This window comes from Tympanuchus pallidicinctus, unplaced genomic scaffold (assembly GCF_026119805.1).
Source record: "Tympanuchus pallidicinctus isolate F22 unplaced genomic scaffold, pur_lepc_1.0 scaffold121, whole genome shotgun sequence".
Taxonomy (NCBI): Eukaryota; Metazoa; Chordata; class Aves; order Galliformes; family Phasianidae; genus Tympanuchus; species Tympanuchus pallidicinctus.
This window is the reverse complement of record NW_026294639.1, coordinates 1-23,071: the sequence shown is the minus strand read 5'-3', so window position 1 is coordinate 23,071 and position 23,071 is coordinate 1. Positions and strand designations below refer to the sequence as shown.

Genomic DNA, 23,071 nt, shown 5'->3' with positions numbered 1-23,071 from the left:
ACCCCTCCTTTCCCTATTTTGCACCATTGCAGCCCCTCCTTGCCCCATTCTGCACTGTTTCCACCCCTCCTTGCCCCATTCTGCCCCATTTCCACCCCTCCTTTCCCCATTCTGCACCATTGCAGCCCCTCCTTGCCCCATTCTCCCCCATTTCCAACCCCCCCCCCCCCCCCCCATTTTGCACCATTCCTCCTCCACGTAGGGCTGTGCTGTGAAGGCTGGGCACCTTTCCGGGCCGCCATCCCATAATACCCCTCTGTCCCCCCGCAGTGCCGCTGCCCCATTGACCCCATTGACCCCATTGACCCCATTGACCCCGCCGTGCGCCCCCCTGCACCCCACACCGCCTGAGTTCGGTGAGTAACGCTGCTGGCCTTTGGGGGCACCTGGCCCTAAATGGCCCCCAATGGCCCTAAATGGCCCCCAATGGCCCTAAATGGTCCCACGTGGCCCCAAGTCGTCCCCAGTGACCCTAAATGGCCCCAGATGGACCCCAAATGGCTCCTGATGACCCCTAGTGGCCTTCAGTAGACCCCAAATGGCCCTAAATGGCCCCCAATGGTTCCCAATGGCCCCAATAGACCCCAAATGGCCCCCAATGGCCCCAATAGACCCCAAATGGCCCCCAATGTCCCCAATAGACCCCAAATGGCCCCCAATGTCCCCAATAGACCCCAAATGGCCCCCAATGGCCCCAATTGACCCCAAATGGCCCCAATAGACCCCAAATGGCCCCCAATGGCCCCAATAGACCCCAAATGGCCCCAATAGACCCCAAATGGCCCCCAATGTCCCCAATAGACCCCAAATGGCCCCCAATGGCCCCAATAGACCCCAAATGGCCCCAATAGACCCCAAATGGCCCCCAATGGCCCCAATAGACCCCAATGGCCCCAGTAGACCCCAAATGGCCCCCAATGGCCCCAATAGACCCCAATGGCCCCAATAGACCCCAATGGCCCCAATAGACCCCAAATGGCCACCAATGGCCCCAAGAGACCCCAAATGGCTCCTAATGGCCCCAATAGACCCCAAATGGCCCCCAATGGCCCCAAGAGACCCCAAATGGCCCCAATAGACCCCAAATGGCTCCTAATGGCCCCAATGGCCCCCAATGGCCCCAATAGACCCCAAATGGCCCCCACTGGCCCCAATAGACCCCAAATGGCCCCAAGAGACCCCAAATGGCTCCTAATGGCCCCAATAGACCCCAAATGGCCCCAAGAGACCCCAAATGGCTCCTAATGGCCCCAATAGACCCCAAATGGCCCCAATAGACCCCAAATGGCCCCCAATGGCCCCAATAGACCCCAAATGGCCCCCAATGGCCCCAATAGACCCCAAATGGCCCCACGAGACCCCAAATGGCTCCTAATGGCCCCAATAGACCCCAAATGGCCCCAAGAGACCCCAAATGGCTCCTAATGGCCCCAATAGACCCCAAATGGCCCCAAGAGACCCCAAATGGCCCCAAATGGCCCCAATAGACCCCAAATGGCCCCTAATGGCCCCAATAGACCCCAAATGGCCCCCAATGGCCCCAATAGACCCCAAATGGCCCCAAATGGCCCCAATAGACCCCAAATGTTTCCCAATGGCCCCAATAGACCCCAAATGGCCCCCAATGGCCCCAAATGGCCCCAAATGGCCCCAATAGACCCCAAATGGTTCCCAATGGTCCCAATAGACCCCAAATGGCCCCAATAGACCCCAAATGGCCCCCAATGGCCCCAGTAGACCCCAAATGGCCCCCAATGGCCCCAATAGACCCCAAATGGCCCCAATAGACCCCAAATGGCCCCCAATGGCCCCAATAGACCCCAAATGGCCCCTAATGGCCCCAATAGACCCCAAATGGTCCCAATAGACCCCAAATGGCCCCAATAGACCCCAAATGGCCCCAAATGGCCCCAATAGACCCCAAATGGCCCCCAATGGCCCCAATAGACCCCAAATGGCCCCAAGAGACCCCAAATGGCTCCTAATGGCCCCAATAGACCCCAAATGGCCCCAAGAGACCCCAAATGGCCCCAAATGGCCCCAATAGACCCCAAATGGCCCCTAATGGCCCCAATAGACCCCAAATGGCCCCCAATGGCCCCAATAGACCCCAAATGGCCCCAAATGGCCCCAATAGACCCCAAATGGCTCCTAATGGCCCCAATGGCCCCCAATGGCCCCAATAGACCCCAAATGGCCCCAAATGGCCCCAATAGACCCCAAATGTTTCCCAATGGCCCCAATAGACCCCAAATGGCCCCCAATGGCCCCAATAGACCCCAAATGGCCCCAATAGACCCCAAATGGTTCCCAATGGTCCCAATAGACCCCAAATGGCCCCAATAGACCCCAATGGCCCCCAATGGCCCCAGTAGACCCCAAATGGCCCCCAATGGCCCCAATAGACCCCAAATGGCCCCCAATGGCCCCAATAGACCCCAAATGGCCCCAATAGACCCCAAATGGCCCCCAAGGGCCCCAATAGACCCCAAATGGCCCCCAATGGCCCCAATAGACCCCAAATGGCCCCAATGGCCCCAATAGACCCCAAATGGTTCCCAATGGTCCCAATAGACCCCAAATGGCCCCCAATGGCCCCAATTGACCCCAAATGGCCCCTAATGGCCCCAATGGCCCCCAATGGCCCCAAATTGTCCCCCCCCCCCCCCATAGTGTCCCCTCCTGCCTTGGGTTGTCCCTTCTCCCCCAGATGTCCCCTCTATGTGTCCCCTCCTGCCCTAAAGCTGTCCCCCCCACAGTGTCCCCTCCCATCCCAAATTGTCCCCTCTCCCCCCAACTGTCCCCAAAGTGTCCCCTTCCCATATCTCCTTCCACCCCATAATGTCCCTTCTGTCCCCATCTGTCCCCCCCCATGTCCCCTCCTGTCCCCTCCTGCCCTAAAGCTGTCCCCTCCCTATGTCCCCTCCCATCCCAAATTGTCCCCTCTCCCCCCATCTGTCCCCAAAGTGTCCCCTCCCCACGTCTCCTCCCACCCCATAATGTCCCCTCCCATCCCATAGTGTCCCCTCCTGCCCTAAAGCTGTCCCCTCCCTATGTCCCCTCCCATCCCAAATTGTCCCCTCTCCCTCCTCCTGTCCCCAAAGTGTCCCCTCCCCACGTCTCCTCCCACCCCATAATGTCCCCTCCCATCCCATAGTGTCCCCTCCTGCCCTAAAGCTGTCCCCTCCCTATGTCCCCTCCCATCCCAAATTGTCCCCTCTCCCCCCATCTGTCCCCAAAGTGTCCCCTCCCCATGTCCCATCCCACCCCATAATGTCCCTTCTGTCCCCATCTGTCCCCCCCCATGTCCCCTCCTGTCCCATCCTGTCCCCTCCTGCCCTAAAGCTGTCCCCCCCCATGTCCCCTCCCATCCCAAATTGTCCCCTCTCCCTCCTCCTGTCCCCAGTGTCCCCCCCCATATCCCCTCCCACCCCATAATGTCCCCTCCTGTCCCTTGGTGTCCCCTCCTAAAGCTGTCCCCTTCCTATGTCCTGTCCCCTCCCACCCCATAATGTCCCTTCTGTCCCCAACTGTCCCCTCCCACCCCATAATGTCCACCCCCCCATGTCCCCTCCCATCCCAAATTGTCCCCTCTCCCTCCTCCTGTCCCCAAAGTGTCCCCCCCACGTCCCCTCCCACCCCATAATGTCCCCTCCCATCCCATAGTGTCCCCTCCTGCCCTAAAGCTGTCCCCCCCCATGTCCCCTCCCATCCCAAATTGTCCCCTCCCCTCCTCCTGTCCCCAGTGTCCCCCCCCATATCCCCTCCCACCCCATAATGTCCCCTCCTGTCCCCATCTGTCCCCTCCTAAAGCTGTCCCCTTCCTATGTCCTGTCCCCTCCCACCCCATAATGTCCCTTCTGTCCCCATCTGTCCCCCCCCATGTCCCCTCCTGTCCCCTCCTGCCCTAAAGCTGTCCCTCCCAGTGTCCCCTCCCATCCCAAATTGTCCCCTCCCCTCCTCCTGTCCCCAGTGTCCCCCCCCATATCCCCTCCCACCCCATAATGTCCCCTCCTGTCCCTTGGTGTCCCCTCCTAAAGCTGTCCCCTTCCTATGTCCTGTCCCCTCCCACCCCATAATGTCCCTTCTGTCCCCAAATGTCCCCTCCCACCCCATAATGTCCCTCCCCCCCCACAGTGTCCCCTCCCATCCCAAATTGTCCCCTCTCCCTCCTCCTGTCCCCAAAGCGTCCCCCCCCCATGTCCCCCCCCGTCCCACAGTGTCCCCTCCTGCCCTAAAGCTGTCCCCCCCCATGTCCCCTCCCACCCCACAGTGTCCCCTCTCCCCCCATCTGTCCCCATCTGTCCCCTCCCACCCCATAATGTCCCTCCCCCCCCATCTGTCCCCTCCCACCCCATAATGTCCCCTCTCCCCCCATCTGTCCCCAAAGTGTCCCCTCCCCATCTGTCCCCTCCCACCCCATAATGTCCCCTCCTGTCCCCTCCTGCCCTAAAGCTGTCCCCTCCCCCCCCCATGTCCCCTCCCCCCCCATGTCCCCTCCCACCCCAAATCGTCCCCTCCCCCCCATCTGTCCCCAAAGTGTCCCCCCCCCCCCCCCCATTGTCCCCTCCCGCCCTACAGCTGTCCCCTCTTCCTGTCCCCCCCCCACAGATGACTCCGACTACGAGGACAACAGCGGCCCCATCATGGCCCAGCAGGTGGGGATGGGGGGCTGAGCCCCACAAGTGGGGTCACCCCATAAGTGGGATCGGCCCCATAAGAGGGATCACCTCATAAGGGGGATTGCCCCATATGTGGGATCACCCCATAATTGGGATGGCCCGTAAGTGGGGTCACCCCATAAGTGGGATCAGCCCCATAAGTGGGGTCACCCCATAAGTGGGGTCACCCCATAAGTGGGATCGCCCCATAAGTGGGATCGCCCCATAAGTGGGGTCACCCCATAAGAGGGATTGCCCCATAAGTGGGGTCACCCCATAATTGGGATGGCCCATAAGTGGGATCACTCCATAAGTGGGGTCACCCCATAAGTGGGGTCACCCCATAAGTGGGATCAGCCCCATAAGTGGGATTGCCCCATAAGTGGGATCACCCCATAAGTGGGATCGCCCCATAAGTGGGATCACCCCATAAGAGGGATTGCCCCATAAGTGGGGTCACCCCATAATTGGGATGGCCCATAAGTGGGATCACTCCATAAGTGGGGTCACCCCATAAGTGGGGTCACCCCATAAGTGGGATCAGTCCCATAAGTGGGATCACCCCATAAGTGGGATCGCCCCATAAGTGGGATCACCCCATAAGTGGGATTGCCCCATAAGTGGGATTGCCCCATAAGTGGGGTCACCCCATAAGTGGGATTGCCCCATAAGGGGAGTTACCCTGTAAGTGGGATCGCCCCATACGGGGGGTGTCACCCCATAAGTGGCGTCGCCCCATAAGTGGGGTCACCCCATAAGTGGCATCGCCCCATAAGTAGGATCATCTCATAAGTGAGATCACCCCATAAGTGGGGTCACCCCATAAGTGGGATTGCCCCATATGTGGGATCGACCCATAAGTGGGATCACCCCATAAGGGGGGGTTGTCCCCTTAAGGGGGTCACCCCATAAGTGAGATCACCCCATAAGTGGCATCGCCCCATAAGTAGGATCATCTCATAAGTGAGATCACCCCATAAGTGGGGTCACCCCATAATCGCCCCATAAGTGGGGTCACCCCATAAACTTCCCCCCCCCGTGTCACCAAACCCCATAAAGGAGGCCAGCGAGGAGCAGGGCTGCAGTTTGAGCAGCGAGGAGGAACTGCTGGAGGGCGAGGAGACGCCTGGGGGGTAGGGGGGGGTTATGGGGTGGGGGGGGGGGGTTATGGGGTGTGTGGGGCAGGGTTATGGGGTGAAGGTGTGGGGGTGTGGGGTGGGATGTGGGGTGTGAGGTTGGGGTGGGGGGTGGGGGGTGTAGGGTATGGGGTGTGGGGTGGGATATGGGGGGGGCGATGTGGGGCAGGCTTATAGAGTGTGGGGTGGGGTTATGGGCTATGGGGTGTGATATGGGGTATGGGGTGGGATATGGGGTGTGGGTATAGGGTGTGGGGTGGAGTTACTGATTATGGGGTGTGGGGTGGGATATGGGGTATAGGGGCTATGGGGTGTGGGGTGTAGGGTATGGGGTGTGGGGTGGGGTTATGGGGTGTGGGGTGTAGGGTATGGGGTGTGGGGTGGGGTTATGGGGTGTGGGGTGTAGGGTATGGGGTGTGGGGTGGGGTGTGGGGTTGGTTATGGGGTGTGGGTGTAGGGTGTGGGGTGGAGTTACGGGTTATGGGGTGTGGGGTGGGATATGGGGGGTGGGATGTGGGATGTGGGGTGTGTGGTGGGGTTATGGGGTGTGGGGTTGGGGTGGGATATGGGGTGTGGGATGTGGGGCAGGGTTATGGGGTGTGATATGGGGTGTGGGGTGTGAGATATGGGGTGTGGGGGTGGGGTTACGGGATGTGGGGTGGGATATGGGGTACAGGGTGTGGGGGGGTTATGGGGTGTGAGGTTGGATGTGGGGTATGGGGTGTGTGGTGGGATATGGGGTGTGGGGTGTAGGGTATGGGGTTATGGGGTGTGGGGTGGGATATGGGGTGCAGGGTGGGATATGAGGTGTGGGGTTGGGGTGGAATATGGGGTGTGGGGGTGGGGTTATGGGATGTGGGGTGAGATATGGGGTGGGTGTGGGGTGTGGGATGCGTATGGGGTGTGGGGTTGGGGTGTGGGGTGGGATATGGGGTATGGGGTGTGGGGTGGGGTGTGGGGTGGGGTTATGGGGTGGGGGTGTGGGGTGTGGGGTTATGGGGTGTGGGGTGGGGTGTGGGGTTGGTTATGGGGTGTGGGTATAGGGTGTGGGGTGGAGTTACGGGTTATGGGGTGTGGGGTGGGATATGGGGGTGGGATGTGGGATGTGGGGTGTGTGGTGGGGTTATGGGGCGTGATATGGGGTGTGGAGTGTGCAGTGGGATATAGGGTGTGGGGTGGGGTTATGGGGTGTGGGGTTGGGGTGGGATATGGGGTGCGGGGTATGGGGTGTGGGATATGGGGTGTGGGGTCGGATATGGGGTGTGGGGTGGGGAGTGTAGGGTATGGTGTGTGGGGTGGGATATGGGGGGGGCGATGTGGGGCAGGGTTATAGAGTGTGGGGTGGGGTTATGGGGCTATGGGGTGTGATATGGGGTGTGGGTTGAGATATGGGGTGTGGGGTGTGTGTGGGGATATGGGGTGTGGGGTGGGCTTATGGGGTGTGGGGTTGGGGTGGGATATGGGGTGTGGGATGTGGGGCAGGGTTATGGGGTGTGATATGGGGTGTGGGGTGTGAGATATGGGGTGTGGGGTGGGATATAGGGTGTGGGGTGTAGGGTATGGGGTTATGGGGTGCAGGGTGGGATATGAGGTATGGGGTGTGGGGTTGAGGTGGAATATGGGGTGTGGGGGTGGGGTTACGGGATGTGGGGTGGGATATGGGGTACAGGGTGTGGGGGGGTTATGGGATGTGAGGTTGGGGTGAGGGGTGAGGGGTGTGGGGTGGGATATGGGGTGCAGGGTGGGATATGAGGTGTGGGGTTGGGGTGGAATATGGGGTGTGGGGGTGGGGTTATGGGATGTGGGGTGAGATATGGGGTGGGTGTGGGGTGTGGGATGCGTATGGGGTGTGGGGTTGGGGTGTGGGGTGCGATATGGGGTATGGGGTGTGGGGGGTTATGGGGTGTGGGGTATGGGGTGTGGGGTGGGGTTATGGGGTGGGGGTGTGGGGTGTGGGGTTATGGGGTGTGGGGTGGGGTGTGGGGTTGGTTATGGGGTGTGGGTATAGGGTGTGGGGTGGAGTTATGGGTTATGGGGTGTGGGGTGGGATATGGGGGGTGGGATGTGGGATGTGGGGTGTGTGGTGGGGTTATGGGGTGTGGGGTTGGGGTGGGATATGGGGTGTGGGATGTGGGGCAGGGTTATGGGGTGTGATATGGGGTGTGGGGTGTGAGATATGGGGTGTGGGGGTGGGGTTACGGGATGTGGGGTGGGATATGGGGTACAGGGTGTGGGGGGGTTATGGGGTGTGAGGTTGGATGTGGGGTATGGGGTGTGTGGTGGGATATGGGGTGTGGGGTGTAGGGTATGGGGTTATGGGGTGTGGGGTGGGATATGGGGTGCAGGGTGGGATATGAGGTGTGGGGTTGGGGTGGAATATGGGGTGTGGGGGTGGGGTTATGGGATGTGGGGTGAGATATGGGGTGGGTGTGGGGTGTGGGGTGTGGGATGCTTATGGGGTGTGGGGTTGGGGTGTGGGGTGGGATATGGGGTATGGGGTGTGGGATATGGGGTGTGGGGTGGGGTTATGGGGTGGAGGTGTGGGGTGTGGGGTTATGGGGTGTGGGGTGGGGTTATGGGGTGGAGGTGTGGGGTATGGGGTTATGGGGTGTGGGTTGGGGTGTGAGGTTGGTTATGGGGTGTGGGTGTAGGGTGTGGGGTGGAGTTATGGGTTATGGGGTGTGGGGTGGGATATGGGGGGTGGGATGTGGGATGTGGGGTGTGTGGTGGGGTTATGGGGCGTGATATGGGGTGTGGAGTGTGCAGTGGGATATAGGGTGTGGGGTGGGGTTATGGGGTGTGGGGTTGGGGTGGGATATGGGGTGCGGGGTATGGGGTGTGGGTATGGGGGGTGTAGGGTATGGTGTGTGGGGTGGGATATGGGGGGGGCGATGTGGGGCAGGCTTATAGAGTGTGGGGTGGGGTTATGGGGCTATGGGGTGTGATATGGGGTGTGGGGTGGGATATGGGGTGTGGGGTGTGTGTGGGGATATGGGGTGTGCGGTGGGCTTATGGGGTGTGGGGTTGGGGTGGGATATGGGGTGTGGGATGTGGGGCAGGGTTATGGGGTGTGATATGGGGTGTGGGGTGTGAGATATGGGGTGTGGGGTGGGATATAGGGTGTGGGGTGTAGGGTATGGGGTTATGGGGTGCAGGGTGGGATATGAGGTATGGGGTGTGGGGTTGAGGTGGAATATGGGGTGTGGGGGTGGGGTTACGGGATGTGGGGTGGGATATGGGGTACAGGGTGTGGGGGGGTTATGGGATGTGAGGTTGGGGTGAGGGGTGAGGGGTGTGGGGTGGGATATGGGGTGCAGGGTGGGATATGAGGTGTGGGGTTGGGGTGGAATATGGGGTGTGGGGGTGGGGTTATGGGATGTGGGGTGAGATATGGGGTGGGTGTGGGGTGTGGGATGCGTATGGGGTGTGGGGTTGGGGTGTGGGGTGGGATATGGGGTATGGGGTGTGGGGGGTTATGGGGTGTGGGATATGGGGTGTGGGGTGTGGGGTGGGGTGTGGGGTTGGTTATGGGGTGTGGGTGTAGGGTGTGGGGTGGAGTTACGGGTTATGGGGTGTGGGGTGGGATATGGGGGGTGGGATGTGGGATGTGGGGTGTGTGGTGGGGTTATGGGGTGTGGGGTTGGGGTGGGATATGGGGTGTGGGATGTGGGGCAGGGTTATGGGGTGTGATATGGGGTGTGGGGTGTGAGATATGGGGTGTGGGGGTGGGGTTACGGGATGTGGGGTGGGATATGGGGTACAGGGTGTGGGGGGGTTATGGGGTGTGAGGTTGGGTGTGGGGTATGGGGTGTGTGGTGGGATATGGGGTGTGGGGTGTAGGGTATGGGGTTATGGGGTGTGGGGTGGGATATGGGGTGCAGGGTGGGATATGAGGTGTGGGGTTGGGGTGGAATATGGGGTGTGGGGGTGGGGTTATGGGATGTGGGGTGAGATATGGGGTGGGTATGGGGTGTGGGGTGTGGGATGCTTATGGGGTGTGGGGTTGGGGTGTGGGGTGGGATATGGGGTATGGGGTGTGGGGGGTTATGGGGTGTGGGGTATAGGGTGTGGGGTGGGGTTACTGATTATGGGGTGTGGGGTGGGATATGGGGTATAGGGGGTATGGGGTGTAGGGTGTGGGGTGTAGGGTATGGGGTGTGGGGTGGGGTTATGGGGTGGAGGTGTGGGGTATGGGGTTATGGGGTGTGGGTTGGGGTGTGAGGTTGGTTATGGGGTGTGGGTATAGGGTGTGGGGTGGAGTTACGGGTTATGGGGTGTGGGGTGGGATATGGGGGTGGGATGTGGGATGTGGGGTGTGTGGTGGGGTTATGGGGCCTGATATGGGGTGTGGAGTGTGCAGTGGGATATAGGGTGTGGGGTGGGGTTATGGGGTGTGGGGTTGGGGTGGGATATGGGGTGCGGGGTATGGGGTGTGGGTATGGGGGGTGTAGGGTATGGTGTGTGGGGTGGGATATGGGGGGGGCGATGTGGGGCAGGCTTATAGAGTGTGGGGTGGGGTTATGGGGCTATGGGGTGTGATATGGGGTGTGGGGTGGGATATGGGGTGTGGGGTGTGTGTGGGGATATGGGGTGTGCGGTGGGCTTATGGGGTGTGGGATTGGGGTGGGATATGGGGTGTGGGATGTGGGGCAGGGTTATGGGGTGTGATATGGGGTGTGGGGTGTGAGATATGGGGTGTGGGGTGGGATATAGGGTGTGGGGTGTAGGGTATGGGGTTATGGGGTGCAGGGTGGGATATGAGGTATGGGGTGTGGGGTTGAGGTGGAATATGGGGTGTGGGGGTGGGGTTACGGGATGTGGGGTGGGATATGGGGTACAGGGTGTGGGGGGGTTATGGGATGTGAGGTTGGGGTGAGGGGTGAGGGGTGTGGGGTGGGATATGGGGTGCAGGGTGGGATATGAGGTGTGGGGTTGGGGTGGAATATGGGGTGTGGGGGTGGGGTTATGGGATGTGGGGTGAGATATGGGGTGGGTGTGGGGTGTGGGATGCGTATGGGGTGTGGGGTTGGGGTGTGGGGTGGGATATGGGGTATGGGGTGTGGGGGGTTATGGGGTGTGGGGTATGGGGTGTGGGGTGGGGTTATGGGGTGGGGGTGTGGGGTGTGGGGTTATGGGGTGTGGGGTGGGGTGTGGGGTTGGTTATGGGGTGTGGGTATAGGGTGTGGGGTGGAGTTATGGGTTATGGGGTGTGGGTTGGATATGGGGGTGGGATGTGGGATGTGGGGTGTGTGGTGGGGTTATGGGGCGTGATATGGGGTGTGGAGTGTGCAGTGGGATATAGGGTGTGGGGTGGGGTTATGGGGTGTGGGGTTGGGGTGGGATATGGGGTGTGGGGTATGGGGTGTGGGTATGGGGGGTGTAGGGTATGGTGTGTGGGGTGGGATATGGGGGGGGCGATGTGGAGCAGGCTTATAGAGTGTGGGGTGGGGTTATGGGGCTATGGGGTGTGATATGGGGTGTGGGTTGAGATATGGGGTGTGGGGTGTGTGTGGGGATGTGGGGTGTGGGGTGGGGTTATGGGGTGTGGGGTTGGGGTGGGATATGGGGTGTGGGATGTGGGGCAGGGTTATGGGGTGTGATATGGGGTGTGGGGTGTGAGATATGGGGTGTGGGGGTGGGGTTACGGGATGTGGGGTGGGATATGGGGTACAGGGTGTGGGGGGGTTATGGGGTGTGAGGTTGGATGTGGGGTATGGGGTGTGTGGTGGGATATGGGGTGTGGGGTGTAGGGTATGGGGTTATGGGGTGTGGGGTGGGATATGGGGTGCAGGGTGGGATATGAGGTGTGGGGTTGGGGTGGAATATGGGGTGTGGGGGTGGGGTTATGGGATGTGGGGTGAGATATGGGGTGGGTGTGGGGTGTGGGATGCGTATGGGGTGTGGGGTTGGGGTGTGGGGTGGGATATGGGGTATGGGGTGTGGGGTGGGGTGTGGGGTGGGGTTATGGGGTGGAGGTGTGGGGTGTGGGGTTATGGGGTGTGGGGTGGGGTGTGGGGTTGGTTATGGGGTGTGGGTGTAGGGTGTGGGGTGGAGTTACGGGTTATGGGGTGTGGGTTGGATATGGGGGTGGGATGTGGGATGTGGGGTGTGTGGTGGGGTTATGGGGCGTGATATGGGGTGTGGAGTGTGCAGTGGGATATAGGGTGTGGGGTGGGGTTATGGGGTGTGGGGTGTGGGGTTGGGGTGGGATATGGGGTGCGGGGTATGGGGTGTGGGATATGGGGTGTGGGGTCGGATATGGGGTGTGGGGTGGGGAGTGTAGGGTATGGTTTGTGGGGTGGGATATGGGGGGGCGATGTGGGGCAGGGTTATAGAGTGTGGGGTGGGGTTATGGGGCTATGGGGTGTGATATGGGGTATGGGGTGTGGGATGGGATGTGGGGGGTGGGGTGTGGGGTTATGGGGTGTGGGTGGGGTTATGGGCTATGGGGTGTGATATGGGGTGTGGGGTGTGGGGTGGGATATGGGGGGTGGGGTTATGGGGTGTGGGGTCGGATATGGGGTATGGGAGGGGGCTATGGGGTGTGTTGTGGGATATGGGGTGTGGGGTGTAGGGTATGGGGTGTGGGTTGGGGTTATGGGGTGTGGGGTGGGATATGGGGGGTGGGATGTGGGGCAAGGTTATGGGGTGTGGGATGCGGTTATGGGGTGTGGGGTGTGATATGGGGTGTGGGGTGTGATATGGGGTGTGGGGTGGGGTTATGGGGTGTGAGGTGTGGGGTATGGGGTGTTGGGTTGCATTGGGATATGGGGTGGGCGTGGGATGTGGGGTGTGGGGTAGTGATGGGATGTGGGGTGGCTATGGGGTGTGGGGTGGCGATGGGATGTGGGTGGCTATGGGGTAGCTATGGGGTGGCTATGGGTGTGGGGTGGCTATGGGGTGGCTATGGGGTGGCGATGGGTGTGGGGTGGCTATGGGGTGGCTATGGGGTGGCTATGGGGTGGCTATGGGTGTGGGGTGGCTATAGGGTGGCTATGGGGTGGCTATGGGTGTGGGGTGGCTATGGGGTGGCTATGGGTGTGGGGTGGCTATGGGGTGGCTATGGGGTGGCTATGGGTGTGGGGTGGCTATGGGGTGGCTATAGGGTGGCTATGGGTGTGGGGTGGCTATAGGGTGGCTATGGGGTGGCTATGGGCTATAGGGTGGCTATGGGGTGGCTATGGGGTGGCTATGGGGTGGCTATAGGGTAGCTATGGGTGTGGGGTGGCTATGGGGTGGCTATAGTGTGGCTATAGTGTGGCTATGGGGTGGCGATGGGCTGTGGGGTGGCTATGGGGTGGCTATAGTGTGGCTATGGGGTGGCTATAGGGTGGCTATGGGGTGGCTATGGGTGTGGGGTGGCTATGGGCTATAGGGTGGCTATGGGGTGGCTACAGGGTGGCTACAGGGTGGCTATGGGTGTGGGGTGGCTATGGGCTATGGGGTGGCTATGGGGTGGCTATAGGGTGGCTATGGGGTGGCTATGGGCTATAGGGTGACTATAGGGTGGCTATGGGGTGGCTATGGGCTATGGGGTGGCTATAGGGTGGCTATGGGGTGGCTATGGGGTGGCTATGGGCTATGGGGTGGCTATGGGGTGGCTATGGGGTGGCTATGGGTGTGGGGTGGCTATGGGGTGGCTATGGGGTGGCTATAGGGTGGCTATGGGTGTGGGGTGGCTATAGGGTGGCTATGGGGTGTCTATGGGCTATAGGGTGGCTATGGGGTGGCTATGGGGTGGCTATGGGGTGGCTATGGGGTGGCTATGTGGTGGCTATGGGTGTGGGGTGTCTATGGGCTATAGGGTGGCTATGGGGTGGCTATGGGGTGGCTATGGGTGTGGGGTGGCTATGGGCTATGGGGTGGCTATAGGGTGGCTATGGGTGTGGGGTGGCTATAGGGTGGCTATGGGCTATAGGGTGGCTATGGGGTGGCTATGGTGTGGCTATGGGGTGGCTATGGGTTGGCTATGTGGTGGCTATGGGTGTGGGGTGGCTATGGGCTATAGGGTGGCTATAGGGTGGCTATGGGGTGGCGATGGGATGGCTATGGGGTGGCTATGGGCTATAGGGTGGCTATGGGGTGGCTATGGGGTAGCAATGGGTGTGGGGCCGCGCGCTATAGGGCCGGGCCCTGACCCTAAGCTCTGTGCCCTGCAGCAGCCCCACAGCTGGGAGCCCCGACCCCACAGCGCTGCTCTGCCCCCCCAGGTGGGCGGGGTGGCTGGACAAGATGGCGCCCCAAGGGTGAGTGTCTGCGGGGTCACGGGGTCACGGGGTCACGGGGTCAATGTGGGCAGTGGGGTCACGGGGTCACTGAGGTGAATGGGGTCAATGGGGTCATGGGGTCATGGGGTCAGTGGGTGTCAATGGGGTCATGGGATCAATGGGTGTCAATGGGGTCAGTGGGTGTCATGGGGTCAGTGGGTGTCAATGGGGGTCATGGGGTCAATGGGTGTCAATGGGGTCAGTGGGTGTCATGGGGTCAGTGGGTGTCAATGGGGTCATGGGGTCAATGGGTGTCAATGGGGTCAGTGGGTGTCATGGGGTCAGTGGGTGTCAATGGGGTCATGGGGTCAATGGGTGTCAATGGGGTCATGGGGTCAGTGGGTGTCAATGGGTGTCATGGGGTCAATGGGGTCAATGGGTGTCAATGGGTGTCATGGGGTCAATGGGTGTCAATGGGGTCATGGGATCAATGGGGTCAATGGGGTCATGGGATCAGTGGGTGTCAATGGGGTCATGGGGTCAGTGGGTGTCAATGGGGTCAATGGGTGTCAATGGGTGTCATGGGGTCAGTGGGTGTCAATGGGGTCATGGGGTCAATGGGTGTCAATGGGTGTCATGGGGTCAGTGGGTGTCAATGGGTGTCATGGGGTCAGTGGGTGTCAATGGGGTCATGGGGTCAATGGGTGTCATGGGGTCAGTGGGTGTCAATGGGGTCAATGGGTGTCAATGGGTGTCATGGGGTCAGTGGGTGTCAATGGGGTCATGGGGTCAATGGGTGTCAATGGGTGTCATGGGGTCAATGGGTGTCAATGGGTGTCATGGGGTCAGTGGGTGTCAATGACATCAATGAGTGTCAATGGGTGTCATGGGGTCAGTGGGTGTCAATGGGGTCATGGGGTCAGTGGGTGTCAATGGGGTCAATGGGTCAATGGGTGTCAGTGGGTGTCAGTGGGTGTCACGGGGTCAATGGTGTCAATGGATCTCAATGGTGTCAATGGGTGTCAATGGGGTCATGGGATCAGTGGGTGTCAATGGGTGTCATGGGGTCAGTGGGTGTCAATGGGGTCAGGGGGTCAGTGGGTGTCAATGGGGTCAATGGGTGTCAATGGGTGTCATGGGGTCAGTGGGTGTCAATGGGTGTCATGGGGTCAATGGGTGTCAATGGGGTCATGGGATCAGTGGGTGTCAATGGGTGTCAATGTGGTCACAGGGTCAATGGGTGTCAATGAGGTCATGGGATCAGTGGGTATCAATGGGTGTCAGTGGTGTCAACGGGGTCAGTGGGTGTCAGTGGGGTCATGGGGTCAATGGATGTCAATGGGGTCACAGGGTCAATGGGTGTCAATGGGGTCAATGGGCGTCAATGGGGTCAATGGGTGTCCATAGGTGTCAATGGGATCAATGGATGTCAATGGGGTCAATGGGTGTCAATGGGTGTCAATGGGATCATGGGATCAATAGGTGTCAATGGGTGTCAATGGGTGTCAATGGGGTCATGGGGTCATGGGATCAATGGGTGTCAATGGCTGTCAATGGGTTGTCAATGGGTGTCAATGGGGTCATGGGGTCAATGGGTGTCAATGGGATCAATGGGTGTCAATGGGGGGGTCAATAGGTGTCAATGGGGTCAATGGGTGTCAGTGGGATCATGGAATCAGTGGGTGTCATGGGGTCATGGGATCAATAGGGTCATGGGGTCAATGGGATCATGGGATCAATGGGTGTCAATGGATGTCAATGGGTGTCAATGGGTGTCACGGGGTCAACGGTATCAATGGTGTCAGTGGATCTCAATGGGGTCAATGCTGTCAATGTGGTCACGGGGTCAATGGGTGTCAGTGGGTGTCAGTGGGTGTCAGTGGGTGTCACGTGGTCAATGGTGTCAATGGATCTCAATGGTGTCAGTGGGTGTCAATGTGGTCATGGGGTCAACGGTTGTCAATGGGGTCAATGGGGTCATGGGGTCAGTGGGTGTCAGTGGGTGTCACTGGGTGTCACGGGGTCAATGGTATCAATGGTGTCAGTGGATCTCAATGGGGTCAATGGGTGTCAATGTGGTCACGGGGTCAATGGGTGTCAATGGGTGTCACGGGGTCAACGGTATCAATGGTGTCAGTGGATCTCAATGGGGTCAATGCTGTCAATGTGGTCACGGGGTCAATGGGTGTCAGTGGGTGTCAGTGGGTGTCAGTGGGTGTCACGTGGTCAATGGTGTCAATGGATCTCAATGGTGTCAGTGGGTGTCAATGTGGTCATGGGGTCAATGGTTGTCAATGGGGTCAATGGGGTTATGGGGTCAATGGGTGTCAATGGGTGTCAGTGGGTGTCAGTGGGTGTCACGGGGTCAATGGTATCAATGGTGTCAGTGGATCTCAATGGTGTCAATGGGTGTCAATGTGGTCACGGGGTCAATGGTTGTCAATGGGGTCATGGGATCAATGGGGTCAATGGGTGTCAAATGGGAGCAATGGGTGTCACTGGGGTCATGGGGTCACTGGGTGCCACCGGGCGCCCGTTCCGCAGGCACTACCTGTACCAGCGCCGCTGGGTCACCTTGGACTCCCAGTGCCTGCGTTACTTCGCCAGCGACAAGGTGACTTTGGGGGGCATTTGGGGGCGCCACGGCCTGATCCCACAGCTGCCCCGTTCTCACGTCACCCCCCCGTCCCCCCCATGTCCCCCATGTCCCCATAGGACGTTTTCTCCAAGCGCTTCATCCTCATCTCCTCCATCTCCCACGTGGCCGCCATTGGGGAGCAGAAGTTCGAGGTGGTCACACAGAGCCGCCATTTTGTCTTCCGCGCCGACAGCGACGGTGAGGGGGGAACCGACGGCCCCATAACCACAGCCAGGGTGTAAAATGGCCCCATAAGCACAGCCAGGGTGTAAAATGGCCCCATAACCACAGCCAGGGTCCAAAATGGCCCCATAACCACAGCCAGGGTGTAAAATGGCCCCATAACCACAGCCAGGGTGCAAAAAGGCCCCATAACCACAGCCAGGGTGCAAAATGGCCCCATAACCACAGCCAGGGTGCAAAAAGGCCCCATAACCACAGCCAGGGTGTAAAATGGCCCCATAAGCACAGCCAGGGTGCAAAATGGCCCCATAACCACAGCCAGGGTGTAAAATGGCCCCATAACCACAGCCAGGGTCCAAAATGGCCCCATAACCACAGCCAGGGTGCAAAATGGCCCCATAACCACAGCCAGGGTGCAAAATGGCCCCATAACCACAGCCAGGGTGCAAAAAGGCCCCATAACCACAGCCAGGGTGTAAAATGGCCCCATAACCACAGCCAGGGTCCCAATGGCCCCATAACCACAGCCAGGGTCCCAATGGCCCCATAACCACAGCCAGGGTGCAAAATGGCCCCATAACCACAGCCAGGGTGCAAAATGGCCCCATAACCACAGCCAGGGTGTAAAATGGCCCCATAACCACAGCCAGGGTGCAAAATGGCCCCATAACCACAACCAGGGTCCCAATGGCCCCATAACCACAACCAGGGACCCCACAACGGCCCCATATCGACCCCATACGGACCCCATAATGACCCCATATCAACCCCATAACGACCCCATATGGATCCCACAACGACCCCATATTGACCCCATATGGACCCCATAATGACCCCATATCAACCCCATAACAACCCCATATGGACCCCACAATGACCCCATATCGACCCCATAATGACCCCATATGGACCCCATATCTACCCCATATCTACCCCATATCGACCCCATATTGACCCCATATCAACCCCATATTGACCCCATAACGACCCCATATCGACCCCACAATGACCCCATATCTACCCCATATCAACCCCATATCGACCCCATATCGATCCCATAATGACTCCATATCGACCCCGTATCAACCCCATATTGACCCCATATTGACCTCATATCGACCCCATATGGACACCATAATGACCCCACAACGACCCCATATGGACCCCATATCTACCCCATATCAACCCCATATCGACCCCTTAATGACCCCATATCGACCCCATATTGACCCCATAACGACCCCATATTGACCCCATAATGACCCCATATCGACCCCATATGACCCCATATGACCCCATATGACCCCATATTGACCCCATATGACCCCATATGACCCCATATGACCCCATATTGACCCCATATGACCCCATATTGACCCCATAATGACCCCATATCGACCCCATATCAACCCCATATCGACCCCATATTGACCCCTTATGGACCCCATATCGACCCCATATGACCCCATATTGACCCATATGACCCCATATTGACCCCATATGACCCCATATCGACCCCATATGACCCCATATTGACCCCTTATGGACCCCATATCGACCCCATATGACCCCATATGACCCCATATTGACCCCATAATGACCCCATATGGACCCCATATGACCCCATATGACCCCATATGGACCCCATATGACCCCATATTGACCCCATATGACCCCATATTGACCCCTTATGGACCCCATATCGACCCCATATGACCCCATATGGACCCCATATGACCCCATATTGACCCCATATCGACCCCATATCGACCCCATATGACCCCATATCGACCCCATATTCACCCCATATCGACCCCACAACGACCCCATATCGACCCCATATGGACCCCATATTGACTCCATATTGACCCCATATCGACCCCATATGGACCCCATATTGACCCCATATGACCCCATATGACCCCATATGACCCCATATGACCCCATATTGACCCCATATGACCCCATATGACCCCATATGACCCCATATGACCCCATATTGACCCCATATGACCCCATATCGACCCCATATCGACCCCATATTGACCCCATATGACCCCATATCGACCCCATATGACCCCATATTGACCCCATATGACCCCATATTGACCCCTTATGGACCCCATATCGACCCCATATGACCCCATATGACCCCATATTGACCCCATATTGACCCCATATGACCCCATATGACCCCTTATGGACCCCATATGACCCCATATGACCCCATATTGACCCCTTATGGACCCCATATCGACCCCATATTGACCCCATATCGACCCCATAACGACCCCACAATGACTCCATATTGACCCCATAACAACCCCATATTGACCCCATATGGACTCCATAATGACCCCACAACGACCCCATGTCGACCCCATATCGACCCCATATTGACCCCATATTGACCCCATATCTACCCCATATCAACCCCATATCGACCCCTTAATGACCCCATATCGACCCCATATGGACCCCATGCCGACCCCATATGGACCCCATACTGACCCCATATCAACCCCATATGGACCCCATATTGACCCCATATCAACCCCATATGGACCCCATACTGACCCCATATCAACCCCATATGACCCCATATGACCCCATATCGACCCCATATTGACCCCATATCAACCCCACAATGACCCCATATGACCCCATAACGCCCCCCTGTCCCCCAGCCGACCGCTCCCAATGGCTGTGGGCGCTGCAATCGGCCCTGGAGGAGCGGCAGGAACGAATGGGGGATCGAGCGGCCGACCCCAATAACAACGACCCCATAAGCGACCCCATAAGCGACCCCATAGGCGACCCCATAGGCGACCCCGAAGGCGCCGAGGCCAAATGCGGGCAGCTGGAGCTGCGCGGCTTCAAACATGGCGTCTTCGTGGTGCTGCGCGGCGGCGCCCTGCTGCTGTACAGGAACAGGGAGGTGGGAGATGGGGGGAAACGGGGGCTGGGGGGGTGGGGGGGGAAGTGGGGGATTGTGGGAGAAATGGGGGGTTGTGGGGGGTTGTGAGGGGTTATGGGGGGTTATGGGGGGCAGTGGGGGGTTGTGGGGGATTGTGGGTAGAATATGGGGTTTGAAGGGGGTTATGGGGGGTTGTGGGGGGTTGTGGGGGGTTATGGGGGAAATGGGGGATTGTGGGGGATTGTGGGGGGTTATGGGGGGTTGGGGGGAGTTATGGGGGTTGTGGGGGATTGTGGGGGGTTGTGGGGGGTAATGGGGAGTTATGGGGGGTTATGGGGGGTTGTGGGGGATTGTGGGGGAAATGGGGGGTAATGGGGGGCAATTGGGGGGTGTGGGGGGTAATGGGGGATAATGGGGGGTTGTAAGGGGGAATTGTGGGGGATTGTGGGTGGTTATGGGGGGTTGTGGGGGGTTGTGGGGGAAATGGGGGGTAATGGGGGGCAATGGGGGAATATGGGGGGGTTATGGGTAGAATATGGGGTTTGAAGGGGGTTACGGGGGGATATGGGGGGGTTGTGGGGGATTGTGGGGGATTGTGGGGGGTTGTGGGGGGTTGTGGGGGGTTATGGGGGTTGTGGGGGATTGTGGGGGATTGTGGGGGGTTATGGGGGTTGTGGGGGGTTGTGGGGGATTGTGGGGGATTGTGGGGGGTTTATGGGGGTTGTGGGGGGTTGTGGGGGATTGTGGGGGATTGTGGGGGGTTATGGGGGGTTTGTGGGGGTTGTGGGGGGTTGTGGGGGGTTGTGGGGGATTGTGGGGGGTTGTGGGGGGTTATGGGGGTTGTGGGGAGTTGTGGGGGATTGTGGGGGGTTGTGGGGGGTTATGGGGGTAATGGGTTTGTGGGGGGGTTGTGGGGGGTAATGGGGGGTCGTGGGGGGGATGTGGGGGGGTAATGGGGGGGTTATGGGGGGAATATGGGGGGGTTATGGGGTTATGGGGGGTAATGGGGGATTTTGGGGGTAATGGGGGGCAATGGGGGTTGTGGGGGATAATGGGGGGTTGTGGGGTGTTATGGGGGGGTTATGGGGGGTGTTGGGGGGATTATGGGGGTTATGGGGGGTTTTGGGGGAGTTATGGGGGGAATATGGAGTTTGAGGGGGGGTTATGGGGGGTTATGGGGGAAATGGGGGGTAATGGGGGGTTGTGGGGGGGTTGTGGGGGGGTTATGGGGTTATGGGGGGTAATGGGGGATTATGGGGGGTTGTGGGGGGATATGGGGGGGCAATGGGGGCAATGAGGGGTAATGGGGGGTCGTGGGGGGTTATGGGGGCTTGTGGGGGATTGTGGGGGGGTTATGGGGGGGTTATGGGGGGTAATGGGGGTAATAGGGGGTAATGGGGGGTCGTGGAGGGGATTGTGGGGGGGTTGTGGGGGATTATGGGGGAAATGGGGGGTTATGGGGGGCAATGGGGGGTTGTGGGGGGTAATGGGGGGGGTAATGGGGGAATATGGGGTGGTTATGGGTAGAATATGGGGTTTGAAGGGTGTTATGGGGGCATATGGGGGGTTGTGGGGGGTTGTGGGTGGTTGTGGGGGGTTATGGGGGGTTATGGGGGGGTAATGGGGGGATATGGGGGGTTATGGGGGTTATGGGTTTGAATGGGGGTTGATGGGGGTTATGGGGGGATGTGGGGGGTTGTGGGGGGGGGTTGTGGGGGGGTTGTGGGGGGTTGTGGGGGGTTGTGGGGGTTTGGGGGATTGTGGGGGGTTGTGTGGGGTTGTGGGGGGTTATGGGGGTTGGGGGGGGTTGGGGGGATTTTGGGGGGTAATGGGGGGGTTGGGGGGGGTAATGGGGGATTATGGGGGGGTTGTGGGGGGTTATGGGGGATTGTGGGGGGTTGTGGGGGGTTATGGGGGATTGTGGGGGTATGGGGGATTGTGGAGATTATGGGGGAAATGGGGGGGGTTATGGGGGGCAATGGGGGGTTGTGGGGGATTGTGGGGGGTTATGGGGGATTGTGGGGGGTTGTGGGGGATTCTGGGGGGTAATGAGGGTAACAGGGGGGTAATGGGGGGTCGTGGGGGGTTATGGGGGGGTTGTGGGGGATTGTGGGGGGGTTATGGGGGGGTTATGGGGGGTAATGGGGGTAATAGGGGGGTAATGGGGTTGTGGGGGGGTTGTGGGGGGTAATGGGGGGTCGTGGGGGGGATGTGGGGGGGGTTATGGGGGGAATATGGGGGGGGTTATGGGGTTATGGGGGGTAATGGGGGATTGTGGGGGGTAATGGGGGGCAAATGGGGGTTGTGGGGGATAATGGGGGGTTGTGGGGGGTTATGGGGGGGTGATGGGGGGTGATGTGGGATTATGGGGGTTATGGGGGGTTTTGGGGGAGTTATGGGGGGATATGGAGTTTGAGGGGGGGTTATGGGGGGTTATGGGGGAATGGGGGGTAATGGGGGGTTGTGGGGGATTGTGGGGGGGTTATGGGGGGGCTATGGGGGAATATGGGGGGTAATGGGAGGTTGTGGGGGAATATGAGGGGCTATGGATAGAATATGGGGTTTGAGGGGGGCTATGGGGGGATATGGGGGGGTTATGGGGGGGTTGTGGGGGGTAATGGGGGAATGTATGCAGTGCAGGGAGCAGTGCAGGGAGCTGTGCAGTTGCAGCACCGTTGCAGCGGCACAGTGGTTGCAGCGCAGTTGTTGCAGGGCAGTGGTTGCAGCACAGTTGCAGCACAGCTGCAGCGGTGCAGTGGGTGCAGCACAGAGTTGCAGTGCAGTTGCAGCGCAGTTGCAGCAGCGCAGTGGGTGCAGCGCAGAGGTTGCAGCGCAGTTGCAGGGGCGCAGAGGTTGCAGGGCAGTGGGTGCAGGGCAGTTTGCAGCAGCACAGAGGTTGCAGTGCAGTTGCAGCACAGAGTTGCAGTGCAGTTGCAGCACAGAGTTGCAGCGCAGTGGCAGCAGCGCAGTGGTTGCAGGGCAGTGGTTGCAGGGCAGTGGTTGCAGCGCAGTGGTTGCAGGGCAGTGGTTGCAGGGCAGTGGCTGCAGGGCAGTGGCTGCAGGGCAGTGGTTGCAGGGCAGTGGTTGCAGGGCAGTGGCTGCAGGGCAGTGGTTGCAGGGCAGTGGCTGCAGCGCTGCAGCGGTGCTTTGTTGCGGCGCAGGAGCAGCAGCAGGGGCTGGGCATCACGCGCATCCCCATGGCGCTGGGCTCCGTGCGCGACGCAGAGCGGCGCAGCTTCCAGCTCCGCACCCCATACGGCACCTTCAGGTCGGCTGCGGCACGGCGACAAAAGCAGCCCTGCATTACCCCATAGCTGCCCCATAGCCGC

The 23,071-nt window shown here is 59.5% G+C and overlaps 1 protein-coding gene and 1 long non-coding RNA gene across 2 annotated transcripts in view; both read left to right on the top strand.

The window, feature by feature from the left end:
* LOC128075699 (arf-GAP with Rho-GAP domain, ANK repeat and PH domain-containing protein 1-like) overlaps positions 1-23,060 on the top strand; it is a 42,520-nt gene extending 19,460 nt beyond the window's left edge. Inside the window, exons 2-9 of the mRNA XM_052672701.1 lie at positions 271-356; positions 4,612-4,658; positions 5,721-5,794; positions 13,954-14,043; positions 16,549-16,618; positions 16,720-16,840; positions 19,513-19,763; positions 22,904-23,060. Of these exons, the coding sequence (XP_052528661.1) occupies positions 4,647-4,658; positions 5,721-5,794; positions 13,954-14,043; positions 16,549-16,618; positions 16,720-16,840; positions 19,513-19,763; positions 22,904-23,056 (771 nt within the window). The 5' untranslated portion in view covers positions 271-356; positions 4,612-4,646 and the 3' untranslated portion in view covers positions 23,057-23,060. The remainder of the gene's footprint in view (positions 1-270; positions 357-4,611; positions 4,659-5,720; positions 5,795-13,953; positions 14,044-16,548; positions 16,619-16,719; positions 16,841-19,512; positions 19,764-22,903) is intronic.
* Positions 14,953-15,504, top strand: LOC128075702 (uncharacterized). Its single transcript, XR_008203974.1, has 3 exons — positions 14,953-14,977; positions 15,355-15,411; positions 15,487-15,504. It is a non-coding gene; the product is annotated as an uncharacterized LOC128075702 (long non-coding RNA).
* Positions 23,061-23,071: the final 11 nt, after the last annotated feature.